Source organism: Cyprinus carpio, chromosome A4 (assembly GCF_018340385.1).
Source record: "Cyprinus carpio isolate SPL01 chromosome A4, ASM1834038v1, whole genome shotgun sequence".
Classification (NCBI taxonomy): Eukaryota; Metazoa; Chordata; class Actinopteri; order Cypriniformes; family Cyprinidae; genus Cyprinus; species Cyprinus carpio.
The window spans coordinates 6025339-6039433 of NC_056575.1; the positions used below are offsets into that span (position 1 = coordinate 6025339).

At 35.4% G+C, this 14095-nt stretch overlaps 2 protein-coding genes across 2 annotated transcripts in view; one reads left to right on the plus strand and one right to left on the minus strand.

Annotated features, from left to right (window-relative positions):
* Nucleotides 1-14095, minus strand: part of LOC109054944 (ADP-sugar pyrophosphatase-like) — a 71992-nt gene that overhangs the window by 44216 nt on the left and 13681 nt on the right. The window lies entirely within an intron of this gene.
* The window catches only part of LOC109061267 (calcium/calmodulin-dependent protein kinase type 1D), a 55681-nt gene that overhangs the window by 32570 nt on the left and 9016 nt on the right, over nt 1-14095 (plus strand). The window contains exons 2-6 of the mRNA XM_042738770.1: nt 1488-1619; nt 6105-6179; nt 10245-10383; nt 10466-10592; nt 13885-13960. Of these exons, the coding sequence (XP_042594704.1) occupies nt 1488-1619; nt 6105-6179; nt 10245-10383; nt 10466-10592; nt 13885-13960 (549 nt within the window). The remainder of the gene's footprint in view (nt 1-1487; nt 1620-6104; nt 6180-10244; nt 10384-10465; nt 10593-13884; nt 13961-14095) is intronic.

Genomic DNA, 14095 nt, shown 5'->3' on the forward strand with positions numbered 1-14095 from the left:
CTGAATTGAATGTTGCAAAATGTCAATTATGATGAATCGATGCTGAATTGAAATGAAATGAGTCAACATAAAAGTGGCTTGCTGAATACTAACACTATTGTCATCTGTAGATTTGCTTATAGCTGAATCAAATTCATTTCATAATTGATTAATTTTGCAACATCAACTTTATTAAACTGATTTGAATCAACACTGAACTGACTCAAGCAGAATAATGACACTATTATCTTCTGGAGAGCTGCTTATAGCTGAATTGAACTTGTTTCATAATTGATGAACTTTGCACAGTTGTTGAACTGAACTAACCACTGATCTATATATGACTAGATCGCTCATCGCGTTCTAAACTGCCAACAGGAAGTGTTTGAGCCGCCATTTTACTAATCCGTACCGGCAGAGAACACCATTGACTCAGTGGTGCTCTTGGTGCAATGGAGCTTTTGAAATGAAAAGCTTAACTTACTTTCTTGGAAATAAAGTCTTTAAATGTCTTTAAATCCGTACTCAATATACTAAGTTATTTCTCTGTATAAATTATGATGTGTATATTTTTAATGTCCTGATTGAGAAACATCTATTTCAGACACTCCAAGAGTGCAAATACGTTTACTAGCATTACCGTTTCCATGTAAAATGTTGTATGCTAAATTCATAATTAATTTAACCACCGTTTAAATCATTACCTGCTTCAAAATGAATGCTGTTAACAAAATCATTGTTGAAACATTTGCACTTAGTGCCGAATTATGAATAAAAACACTATAATAAAATTATATAAACAATGAATAACTGTACAAGGCAAATAAAGGTATACAAAGCATAAATCTTTCTTCAGATTTCAGAAGGAGCACTTTGTAGTTTATTATATATGTTGAGGTCGTGTCCGTCTGATGTGTATATTATTCACTTTCATGACGTCATTAGCAATCCTGTTCTCTATTATAGATCAGTGGAACTAACACTGAACTGACTTATGAAATAATGACACTATTGTCTTTTTAGAGCTTCTGTACAGCAGAATTTGAATTTGTTTAATATTTTCCTGATTAATATCATGATACTGCTTTGAAACAATCTGTATTGTATGAAATGCTAAATAAATTAAGACTTCACTATGAAAACACTGAGGTCCAGAAGTCTCAGACCAGTGAAAATACTCATTTGATTGCATTTTTCTAATTTTTTTTAACATTACTGTGAAAGTTTTAGATAGTTAACCTCATAATCTGAAATTCAATATGTAATGATTACCATATTCATATTTACATGATACATTTAAAATATTACAATAGTATTACCATGGTCCAAAAACATGGTAATATAAAGTTTGGCTAAGTGGCAACACTAATATTTCATTTTTTGACTGTATCAATTGCTTCTGTTCTACTACATGCATTAACCTGTAGCATCCTACTAACACTGTCTATACTTCCCAGCTCTGCAATCAAAAATGAAGCCATAAACTCTCTTTTCTTTCTCTTTTAAAGGGGTGCGTTTTCAGAGGTGGTCCTGGCAGAGGAGAGGTCCACAGGAAAGATGTTCGCTGTGAAGTGCATCCCTAAAAAAGCGCTAAAGGGAAAGGAGAGCAGCATCGAGAATGAGATTGCCGTTCTACGCAAGTGAGTTCCATTTCCCGCACCTCGCTCCCGTATCACACCTGTACCCATGGCAACAGCATCACCCGTCTCTTCCACACTCATTCCCTCAGTTTGCCAGTTGATAAGAGCTTGTTTGTCTGAGGTTTGACCTCCAGTTACCGTGGTTACTCCGGTGCCCTTGTCCAATTACAGCATGGAAGCTCCCGCAGATGTTCTCTCTTCGTGAATCCATGAAGTGTGGACCATAGACTGTATAAAAACATGGATGTAGTGTCCGTGACGTCACCCTTAGATTCCTGAAGAGTGTTTTTGAAGCACAGAGTGGGTGGAGCGGGCCGTCGCCATCTTGGCAGCACGTCATCACGCGTCCCTCCCGGATAATCAAAAATGGGCAAAAAGGCGGGAGCTGGTTGCTGAAGCCACGCCCACCCAGCGCGACGGCAGTGTGAGCAGCGGCAATCCACCTGTCACTCAAGTGGCCACTCCCTTAATTATGCAGAATTTTAAAGCTTAATATAATTTAAACGGATTAGTTATAAAAAAAATTCACCCCCTCACAGTTGTCATGAAGGGCAAAATTAGCTATATAGACCAAAATAATTTTTGAACCAGGCTGTAAACATGTTTTTTTCTGCTGTAAAGTTGGACATTTTAACATGGGGAGTCTATGGGACTGACTCCCTTTTGCAGCCAGCCTCAAGCGGCCAGTCAATGAATTGCAGTTTTAGTCACTTCCTTGTTGGCTTCAGAGAGAGAGCGGGAGGTTGCTGCTCGGTGTGGACAGAGGCTTTGACTGTGTTTAGAATGGAAAATTAGTGCATGCTTACTGCATGCTGAACGCACAGTATATACTGTTTGCTTCCTATTAGTTTTAACAGATAGTATGTGCAGCAATTAATATGAGTAGAGTAGATATAATTTTAGCTATAAATCCAATTTTGTGTAAAAAAAAATTCTGTAATCTTAGTCCAATCACACTGCCTTTTGGTGTCTGTAAGATTTTTTTTTTTTTTAAGAAATTACTACTTTTATTCAGCAAGGATACATTAAATTGATCTATATTTTGATATCGATATAGCTTAACATGTTTCTCAGGTATTTTTCCAATGTCGGTGCAAATATAAGCAGGTGTGTTCGGTGTGTGTGACATATGGTGTGTGACGGGTGTTTCCCCTGAGACTCATCAGAAAAGACTGCCTCTGATTCTGACATGAGCTTCTGTTGTCAAGACGATCGTACCCTGGAGATTGGACACACAGATTTGTCCTTGTCTCAGTCTCCCTCATCTCATATCATAGCAACCAAATGATTGACAGCTTGTCTGCCATCTCTTGGGTGATGCCATAGGCCTGTAATTAGATCCAACGAACAAGAGAGTGTTCATTCCTTCATTGTCTGTTTGTCTTGCCTGCATATGTATTTCAGAACGAGTGGAAGATATTTCCTTCGCATCTACAAATGAGATAATGAGATGCCCTCATAGGTTAGAGTTTAATCTTCATTATACCCGCAGAGAATTGCTCACGTACACTCCTGGCATGCCTTAGATTTATGCTGCCTGATTGACTTTTGTTATGTTTAAATACTTAAGTCAATTCAATTTATCCAAACATGGGACTCACTAACCCAGAGGGAAAATGTTATTGCTCAAAGGCTGCTCACGAGACATAATTAAGTTCTAATCAGGCATGACGTTAAGTTTCCACTCATAAATGTTTCAGGCCGCACTTTAGCACTTTAGCATACTTTTATTAAGAGAACTTAAATAATATACTTTAGAATATATTTAAGTGCAAACTCAATGTAATGTTTTCAGGCACTTAAAAGAAAAATGTAGTTTAAATTTACATTAATTGCAATTAGCTGAACTTTAGAGTACGTTTTGACCCACTTGAGAAGCACTTAAGTGCATCTTCATGTCAATTCATAATTATATTGTCTTTGAAATATGTTTATACTGTACAGCTGAATTTAATGATAAGGATTTATTTAAAATACACTTTAATGTTGTTTCTATTGAAACTTTATCATTCATTTAAATATGTAATGATGAAGTTGCAATGTAGTACATTTAAAATATGTTAACTCAAAGTAATATTGAATAACACTACAGTTAAAATCATAGTCAAGTACTTTTCATGAGTAGTTGTTAGTCAACACCTCATTTTTAAAACAATTTAAAACGTACTTAAAAATTTTAATTACATTTTTACAAAGTGCACTTTTTAAAAGTGTGTTTAGAAACAAGAAACAAGTACAGTTAAAAAAAATACACTTGAAAGATTGGAATAGTACAAGTGCACATTTTTTGAGTTCTCAGAGACTTTGTTATCTTGGTAAATCTGAGGACAGAAGCTATTGTCCTGGGTATTTTTCTTTTAAAAAATAAATGTGAGAAGCAGAAGCTCTCCAGTTGATCTCATTTCTTTCTTGGAGAAGCAATTAAGACATTAACGGTATAGTTTGCCCAAAAATGACAGGCTTGGAACAAATGGAGGGTGAGTAAATGATGACAGATGTTAATTTTTGGGTTAACTATCCCTTTTAAAAAAAGATCTCATTTGTGTATTTACTTTAATGAGAATGAATCTCACTCCACATCAGATAATGTGAACGCATCTGAAGTAAATTGGAATGTGAATCACTTAAAAGCACCTGGCGCAAAAGAAAGCGAGACTCAGCTTTCAGTGGTAAATACTGTAGCTAGTGATTCTACCTTTTGTATTGTTAAATGATTTCTTTTTATTGACACTCAGTAGTGTTTTTTAGTGAAATAATGGAATAGAGAGTGTTTTTTGTTCCCCTTCCTGCTTTCACCCCTATTCCTTAGTGCTTTTTCCTCTTGAATCAAAAGAGAAGATGGTTTCAGAGGCAGCAAATGAGTCGTGCTACAGCTTCTGCCCACTCACTGCTGAAGGAGAGAGAGAAAGAAACAAGAGGGAAGAAGAAACAAAAGCATGAGGGGGATATTAAGCCAGTGAATGGCTTTGTAATCCTCCAGCAGACGGGTTTTTCATTATCAGTTTTGAAAAATCAATATGTCAAACTCAAACTACAGGTTTTGTTTAAGAAGAAAAGGCAGAGCATGTCTTTGTTTATTTATTTGTTTCCGAAGCTAATGTTTTAATCTGCTGCATCAGAGGTGACTCCCAGTTCATTGAATCGTGAATCGATACGAAACCACTCAACGAAACCACTAAATGAATCACTTGCTATCAGATTCATCCATACCTCAGTAGCTCTTTTAAATATTAAACTACAATACAAGGAGTATTACTGACAAAAATGGATGCCTTCTGGCTGCTTGGAGGCGTTTTACTGCAGTCTTTTATTCTGTGTTTCACCGAACCAAAACCTTTTTCTATTTTATCCGGGCTCAGATAGCAGTGAGCACCAATGAAAGGGCTGTTTCTGAGATGATTGCCCCTTACCTGAGAGGATCAACCTTTTCTGAACATAATATGGATGAACAAAGAGAGTTAATTATAGGAAACTGAGGTGGGGGGGAGAAAACAAATGTATTATCTGCACTCATCAATGTCCATTATAAGTGTGTGTGTGTGTGTGTGTGTGTGTGTGTGTGTGTGTGTGTGTGTGTGTGTGTGTGTGTGTGTGTGTGTGTGTGTGCGCGCTGGTGAGTCTTGTTATTGTCCGCTGACTTGCGTCATTGCCCGGCCTGTTATCATGTGCCAGTTGGACTCGCTGATCAGAATTCACTTAAAATGCAACACTAATGTGTATACACACAGCCGCCGTGACTGTGTTACCATGACAAGAGGAGAGAGAGATGTTAACTGCAGGGATGGAGAGGGGGAAGGAGTGGAGAAGAAAAACAAAAAATTGCCAGTTGATATGACAAAGATGAAAAAGCCACTTTTTAAAGCAGGCACCCTAACAGCATCCAACAGATGACAACAATTAGACTAGCTGTGCATCTAAATGCTTTAGAATCTTCAAAAGCCATTTATTCATTTGTTCTGGCATATGACAATATATTGTATATGCAAACAAATGTAAATTAAATTAAACTATTATTTACCTTAAACTGAAATGCGTGTATAAATATGTATATATATATATATATATATATATATATATATATATATATATGTGTGTGTGTGTGTGTGTGTGTGTGTTGACTCTTAATTTCAATTATAAAAGCATACATTATATATGTATATAATATTATATGGATTTTTTTGCAATTTATCAAAGATTTGTAATTGTTTTACACAAAATTGTCTCCCTTACAGCTGACATACACACACACACACACACACACACACACACACACACATTTTTTATTTGTTTTATTTATTTATTTAGCAATTTAGCAATGATTTTTAACTGTTTTACACCATTGGAATATACATAAATATACATAACTTTTATGTCTTGTTTCCATTCAGTTGGAAAGATAAACATATCCACATATGTCTCTGATATGAATACATATCTGATATTAAATTGTGCATTTAAATGAGCTTTATGCATTTTGTTTTGCAGAATTAAGCATGAGAACATTGTGGCGCTGGAGGACATCTATGAAAGTTCCAATCATCTCTACCTTATAATGCAGCTGTGAGTATGTTAAATGCTTACACGTTTACTCACAATACATTGTGCTTATGTCTTTCTGTTCATTCTGTACACATTTTAACAAACAAATACCCAGTTGCTTATGTATGTACACCTTTCAAAAGTTTGGGGTTGGTAAGATTTGTTATGCTTAATATTTTTGTGGAAACCATGATACCGTTTTTTCAGGATTCTTTAATGAATACAAAGCTCAAAAGAACAGCATTTATCTGAAACAGAAATCTTTTGAAACATTATAAATGTCTTTAGTGTCACTTTTGATGGTGTCTGTGGTCCTTGTTTTTCAGTCATGTCAGAATTGAGTGAACTGTGACTTTAATACATTAACGCCCACATCGTCGTCTCCTTATCAGTATTCAGCATCCCAGTGGGGGTGTCGCTAACTCATTTCACATGCGAAGAGGTTAGCCCGTCATAAGAGAGGTCATTTACACATTGAAGTCTTAAAAGTACAGTAACAGAAAAGGCCTGTTTGATTCAAAGGGTCAGAGAGAGGGTGGAAAGTGATCATGTAAAACTAAATAAACCTGGACAGACATGTATAAAAGAAATGAAAGTGCAAGAATATAAGCATAAGACAAATTCAAAACATCTCTGATGCTCATCTTTCCAATCCACAGGCATGTCTGCACTTAAAAACGCTGTATTTTGTGTTTTTACTCTTTGATTAAACAGCAGTTGACAGTCTGACCTCTTGCTCAGGTATTAAAGTGACTTCTGTACTGTCCTTCACTTCAGCTCTGTTTCAATGAGCTTAATATTCTGACACATGAATGCGCAAAAATTAATCTGTAAAGCGATAAGAAAAAAGCATGGCATGGTAGGCCGCAACCCAGATCACGGCAAATTGGAAGATGAAGAATGCAGATCTGGACAGAGAGGAAGAGAGAGGGTGGCAGTCTGGTGAGTTGGCTGAGCGCTGCTGTATGCTGACGTACAGTAGAAGCATTGCGTAACATCAGTGATGGGTAGCAGAATGTGCATGTCTGTCCAACACTGCAATCTCACTCACACACACACACACCTAATGTAAGGGGAGCATGTATTGTGTGTATTATATGCATTTAAAGAAAAAAAAAGCACCGTCTCTTGCTATTAGACAAATATGGCCTGAAAGACAATTTACTGCATCAGAGCAGTGTTTTCAGAGCATGTTAAAGTTGGTTATTTTCCTTCTATGATGTGACTTTTTTTTTTTTATACATTTAATACATTCATTCAGCAAGGATGCATCAAAAGTGTCAAAAAAGACATGTACAATGTTACAAACGATTATAATTTCAAATAAATGCTGTTCTTTTGAGATTTATATTAATCACAAATCCTGAAAAAACTAGCAGTTTCCAAAAAAATAGCACAACTAAACAAAAGCAACAGAAACAGCACAACTGTTTTCAACACTGACAATAATCAGAAATGTTTCTTGAGCAGCAAATCAGCATATTAGGCTGATTTCTGAAGGGTCATGTGACACCGAAAACTGGAGATGATGAAAATTCAGCTTTGAAACACAGGAATAAATTACATTTTAAAATATATACAAATAGAAAACAGTTATTTTAAATTATAATAATATTTCACAATAATATGTTTTTTTTTTGTATTTGTGATCAAATAAATGCAGACATGGTGAATTTTAGGTGTTACATTGTCATGGGAACAATAAAATTGGATATAACTTGACACAGAAATGGTAAATAAGTGATTTTTTTAATACTAAAACCATGTTAACATGCATATTTGTTACATCTTGTAGCTGTACTAATGAAATAGTGAGTATTTTTATGTTTACAGATTTGCCTGCTTCACTTCCATTACCTCACTGTAACTCAGATTTTAGCGGGGTTTTTTTTATTTATTTATTTTTTAAGAAAAAGATGGATGAACCCCCAATTGTTTTTTGTGGCAATCATCATTATGCCATGAGTCCTGTATTAAACCCGGAATAATCATTTACATAGAGGTCATTTATGATGTTGCTTCCCTGTGGGTTGTGTATTCAAAAACTCAAATGATTGTCCATATATGAAGATAAGAAAAGTGAGCGCATGGGCTGCTTTATCCATCAGGAATTGACTTGATCATGTAAAGTGATTTCTATGACAGGTGGTTGCAGGGGAGGGGTTAAGGAAATTCGGTTCAGGGACGGAGCACATTATAACATTTTCATAAGAGATTACAAAAACAACAGCATAAACAGGGTCAATTCTGATTTAATTTCCATACTTTAAATACTGATGATGTGGAGATGAGAGGAAGTTAGGCGGATTAGAGGAAACAAACATTTATTTTCATCCTCATTTTGCCCCTGGAAACCACATTAGAATTTGAATTCCACAGTGTTAATTTGATATTTGGCCGGGAGCCTGCCCCTCTTTTCCCTGTTAATAGGTTGTGCCGAGTGTGTGTGTGTGTGTTACTAAGAAAAACATGAAGAACATTTTGGCATATGGTGTTGAGATGAATATTTAAACAGTACCAATCTGCTTTCTGTATGATCTCACAGATGCAGTTTAGAAACTCTTTTCATAATTCACTCTTCATGTAAGTGTGTGCAATTGTGATTCAATCAGATATGGACTGTTTTCTTTATGCATGTTAGACCCTCAGGCACTACTGCACTGACACGATTTACGGCAGTGGAACAAGAGAAATGAGGACTAGATGAGAACAGAGAGAAAGGGACGGACTAGGGGCATCTGCACACTGCAGCAGAGAGTGCTGTAAATCCACTGACTACAATTGAGATGCTGCATCATAAGGACGTAGAGCAGGGGTGTTCAATTAATGTCCAAAAGGTTTCCTTCCCTGCAAAGGTCCATATAACCATAACTTACACTGTCAGGAGTCAATAAGGCTTGGAAATTAAATAAGCAATGTGCATTGGAGGAACACACAATACAAATTGTCAGGTTGGCAGCAGTAGTACTTTGTAAAAAATAAGAAATAATCCTACATACACTCTTAAAAATAAAGGTTCCAAAAGGGAACCTTTTCGCAATGATGCCGTAGACGAACCATTTTTGATTCCCCGAAAACCTTTTAGTGAACAGTTCTTAAAAGAATAATTTTTTTCTCAGTGTGAATAATGTTTTAATAACCTGAAAAACCTTTTTCCATTATATGGAACCTTTTGTCCAATGGAAAGGTTTCATGGATGTTACAAGTTCTTACATCAGTGTGTTGTCAAAATAGTCTCCTCAAAACTGCTGCTGCGTCCAATATACACAAATGTGCATTTGCTACCTTAAGGAGCTATTTATGGGTAGATCAACTTGATTTTCAACAGAAATTGGTTTATATTTGCAATTTTACTCATAAATGTTAGCTTTGCTTTAACTGTGTCCTATATATAGATCAAAACAAATGATAAATTAGGTGGCAAGAAACACTTAATAGTTATTTATACATATTTTGTGCGTGTATATGCATCAATGGACAATGCAGCGATTTTTTTTAGGCAAAGACTATAAACAAACGCGATTGTATCTCCATCCAGAAGGGGGCGCTATAGTCTTACTAGTTTGAAAACAACCCCTGCTCAGACCACACCAAGTCCAGCCTCAGATTTTCAGTAAGCATTAATATGCTTTAAAAATCTGGAACTGCACTAATGCACATGTCTGCACTCCCCAGCTTTGAGCTTAAATTTGCCTAATTGCATGTAGCAGAGTTTGAATTTACATAAGAATGACCGGCTAATGCAGGTGTAGGAGATCAAGAGGCCAAACGTCATTGAGCTCTTTGCCGAGGCTCCATTGTGTGACCGCTTGGTCTCTGCACTTACAGGGGCGAGGTAAAATCATTTTTTTATCCCCTTATTCAAATCAGTTCTGCTCTGTGTTAGGCTTGTCTGATCAGATTCTACATGCAGCTCCTCATACAAGGCAGTTCATATCAATTACAGTCCTGCAATTGTACCTTATATTAGGACACACATTACTGCTGATGTTTTAATATGTCATTAAACATTTAAATTTATATATTATTTTAATATGGAATTTGTTTTTTAGTGGTCTCTCTCTCTCACTTTCTGTCCATTTCCAGTGTGTCTGGAGGCGAGTTGTTCGACCGGATTGTGGAGAAAGGTTTCTACACTGAGAAAGACGCCAGTACACTTATCAGACAAGTACTTGATGCTGTAAACTACCTCCACAGTATGGGCATTGTGCACAGAGATCTAAAGGTGAGTGAAACACACCCACATTCACGGTTCTGCTCTGGTTTGATATGTTTGATTTTACTATGAATGTGTTTTCTCTCTTCAGCCAGAGAATCTGCTCTATTTCAACCCTCAAGATGGCTCAAAGATCATGATCAGTGATTTCGGTCTGTCTAAGATGGAGGGGACAGGTGATGTCATGTCCACAGCCTGTGGAACGCCGGGATACGTGGGTAAGAGTTTATAAATGAAAGTGAGATTGAGATGTTTATGTTTTTGTCTATTGAGGATGTGAATGTTCATATACTGTATATACAAATGTGTGTATATTTTCGCTGTTGGAAAGTGACTGCACAGGATGTATGTGTTGGTTCATTTGTGTGCGGCCTATATCTGTACTTGAAGCTTATTCTTATCTCAGACTTACAGAACTGCCCCAGAGTCGCCTGCTTTTCCCCTTCGATTTGAGCGACCGCAACACTGAGCCAACATGGCTGAATGTGATGCTGCATGTGAAATAAACACACACAGGCTTGGTGCAGAAATCTTTGAACATTCAGCTTAGAAAAACTGAATCAGAAAACTAACTTTCATATTATGTGGTCAATAATATTTATAAAAAAATCTTTATAAAATAAAAATCTAAAATTAAATGAAATATAAAAAAAAAAGAAATATATCAAAAGTAAAAAAATTTAAAATATAATTTAAATATAAACTATATTTAATATTCATATTAAATATAAATATTTGATGAAAAATTTAAAAGAAAATTAGAAATGTTGTCTTGGCAACTAACTGAAGTATAAGTGAAGTAATAAAATTACTAAAACTAAAATTGGAATAAAAATAAGGCTTAATAGAACACAAATAAAAAAATAAAACTAATGGCAAAAAAATGACAAAAACATTAAACTACTAACTACCTACTAAACAACTACAAATAAAAATGAAAACTGAAAACAAAAAGTCAAAGCTAATTCAAAATATGAATACATATTATATAATACTAAAATATACTTAATACTAAAATAACAGTAGGTTGTACCATGTTACCATACCACAGGACTAAAATATTGCCCTATCCATATATCAAGTATTACCATGGTAAATGTAAAAAACAATTTCAGATGGTATAATAATAATAATAAGAAGAAGAAGTATTATTATTAAATATCAGTAACACTTTACAATAAGATAATTTGTCAACATTTGTTAAAGTATTAAGCATAACAACTATTAACTATAACAACTTACAACTAGATTTTAGCGTTTATTAATCTAGGTTAAACTATAGTTTATAAATATACTATTTGGTATAGTCTTTGTTAATATAATTGATGTTTGTTCATCATACAATAACTGTGTTAATGTATTGAAACATTGAAGAAATTCTGTAGAAATGGACAACCAAGATTAATATATGCTGTAAAAGAATTGTTTATTGTTACCTAATGCAAAAACTAATGTTATCAAAAACCTCATCATAAAGCGTTACCCATTAAAAGCAGAATTTTTTTTAACTTAAGTGTATTAACTGTATAATTAAAATGAATAAGATAATGTAAGTCATTATATGGTTGAAATATCTCCTCTTAAATCCATCACCCACCATGACTAAACCAGAATTAAGTCACCAGCGTTCCTCTGCACATGGGTTCGAGTCTCAGTACTGTTGAGTTTCCTGCATGCCTCTTCATGCATGTGTGTTTAAGGCAGTCTTTACGGGCAAGTTTCCATGGTAACTGTGTTTAAACGGCACTGTGGCGGCTATAAAATGATTCTTAAACCAGTTGCATCCTGGACCGGGGTCAGACGCTGCTGTGTGTGAGCTTTCTCTTCAATGGAAACACTAGAGCTGAATGAGTGCAGCACACAGGCATGCATTCAGTGTGTGTTTGTATGAGTGTGTGTCTGGAATGCCCTCTTTTTGTCTTTAAATGGTAACAATCTCACACCAAGCTCTCTGAATCAAATTTAAGGATCAACTGCTGTCATCGTTTTCTATCCTGTAGCTCCTCATCTTTCTCCCTATTTTAGTTTCACCGTCTCTCTCACGCACACACATCTCTTTAGTAGACACTTCAGATGTGATGATGGGATTATATTGATCATAGCCTCAAAATAGCCCATCTTGGAAAACATCCATTCCTGCAGTCCTTAGACAGGAACGGACTGTTTAGTTTCCTGCTGAACTGAAGCAGGTTTTGTTTGCACATACTCAATTAAACTGTAAAAGAAGCCCATATGATCTAATGTAGTTTGTATGTGTTTGTGTACTTGTAGCCACGATACGAGTACCTTAGCTGTTCAAAATAGCTTATATTTCACCATTATAAGCTACTTTTTCCAATGAGTAACATATTACAGCACTATTTTTCATCATAGTATTGCGAAGTCTTTTATGCAAGCTTGGGGAAAAAATAAAAAAGGAAAATGCTTCTTATTTCAACTTTTCATCTCACAATTCAGAATTTTTTCCAAGCAGTTGTGAGTTTATATTTTTTCCTCAGAATCAGATGTGATGTAAACTCAGAATTATGAGGAAAAAAGTCTGACTTGTAAGATAAAAATTCATTATTTTGTTTTATTCCATGGCAGAAACAAAAATTACTGCAAGGTGTATCTTCATAATTCTGATAAGAAAAGTCAGAATTGCGAGAAATGTCAACATTCTTTTTAAATATCTTTTACTTTTTAATATAATTTTTTATGTCTTGCATTTTTTTTCTCAGAATAGCAAGAAAAAAGTGTGAGTTGTGAGATAAAAAAAAGCAATTTCCTGCTTTTACCAGCAAAGAAAACCCCATAAATATATTGTGAATATTTAATACATAATTGAGATCCTTGTACTTAGTTTGAGAAGTTTTTCATCTTTTTTTTTAATCTAAAATATATTGCCCTTGTAAATAGCTTCAATGTACTGTATCTCATTTTTCAAAGAGCAGCTTCACTTTAGTTGGAGTACTTTATGAATTATGCATCGCTTGTAGCCTAGCAAACTATAGTTTAAAAGTGTCTTCTTCATCACTGCTACCTGTGTGTTTTTAGGAGCTGTTGTTTAAAGGTCACAGAGTTTCTGATGGAAATGCGTTTGTTTCTTTTCAAGAGCTTTTCGAAACGCAGCTTTCATGAGTAACAGACTAGTCCAGCACGCACACACAATAGGCGACTCTAGGACAAGTTGAAGCCCTAAACCACAGAAACAAAGCTTTTGTGTCGTGAGTGAAAGCTTGTTTCCTGAAGGGAGGAAGAGAAAAACTAAAAACAAAAAACTCAAAATAAAAGAACCAATAAACAACAACCCACAATCCACAACAACATGATGAGTATAACAGAATGAGTATGTGTCAAAAAAAGTTTTTTGCCCAAAAAGTTGTTTGTCCTTATGGTGTATTGAGTGCCCTTCATGATTTCTACGGTTGTCTGCTTTCTCAGACACATCCACTCACACAGAAACTCAATGGCATACTGGAATGATTGGATTTGTTTGGCTCTATCTGATGTTTGTTTCTCTCTTCTCAGCTCCAGAAGTTCTCGCTCAGAAGCCGTACAGTAAAGCTGTGGACTGCTGGTCTATCGGCGTCATTGCCTACATCCTGTGAGTACCCATAATGCCACACTTGTCCTTTCATTTATAAGCTGAGGAATCCTTCAGCTAAGGTTGGAATGAAATCTTCAGAAGAAGAAAAGGTTTGCACATGGTCACTGGACCACTGAGTAAATGAGCCATCTC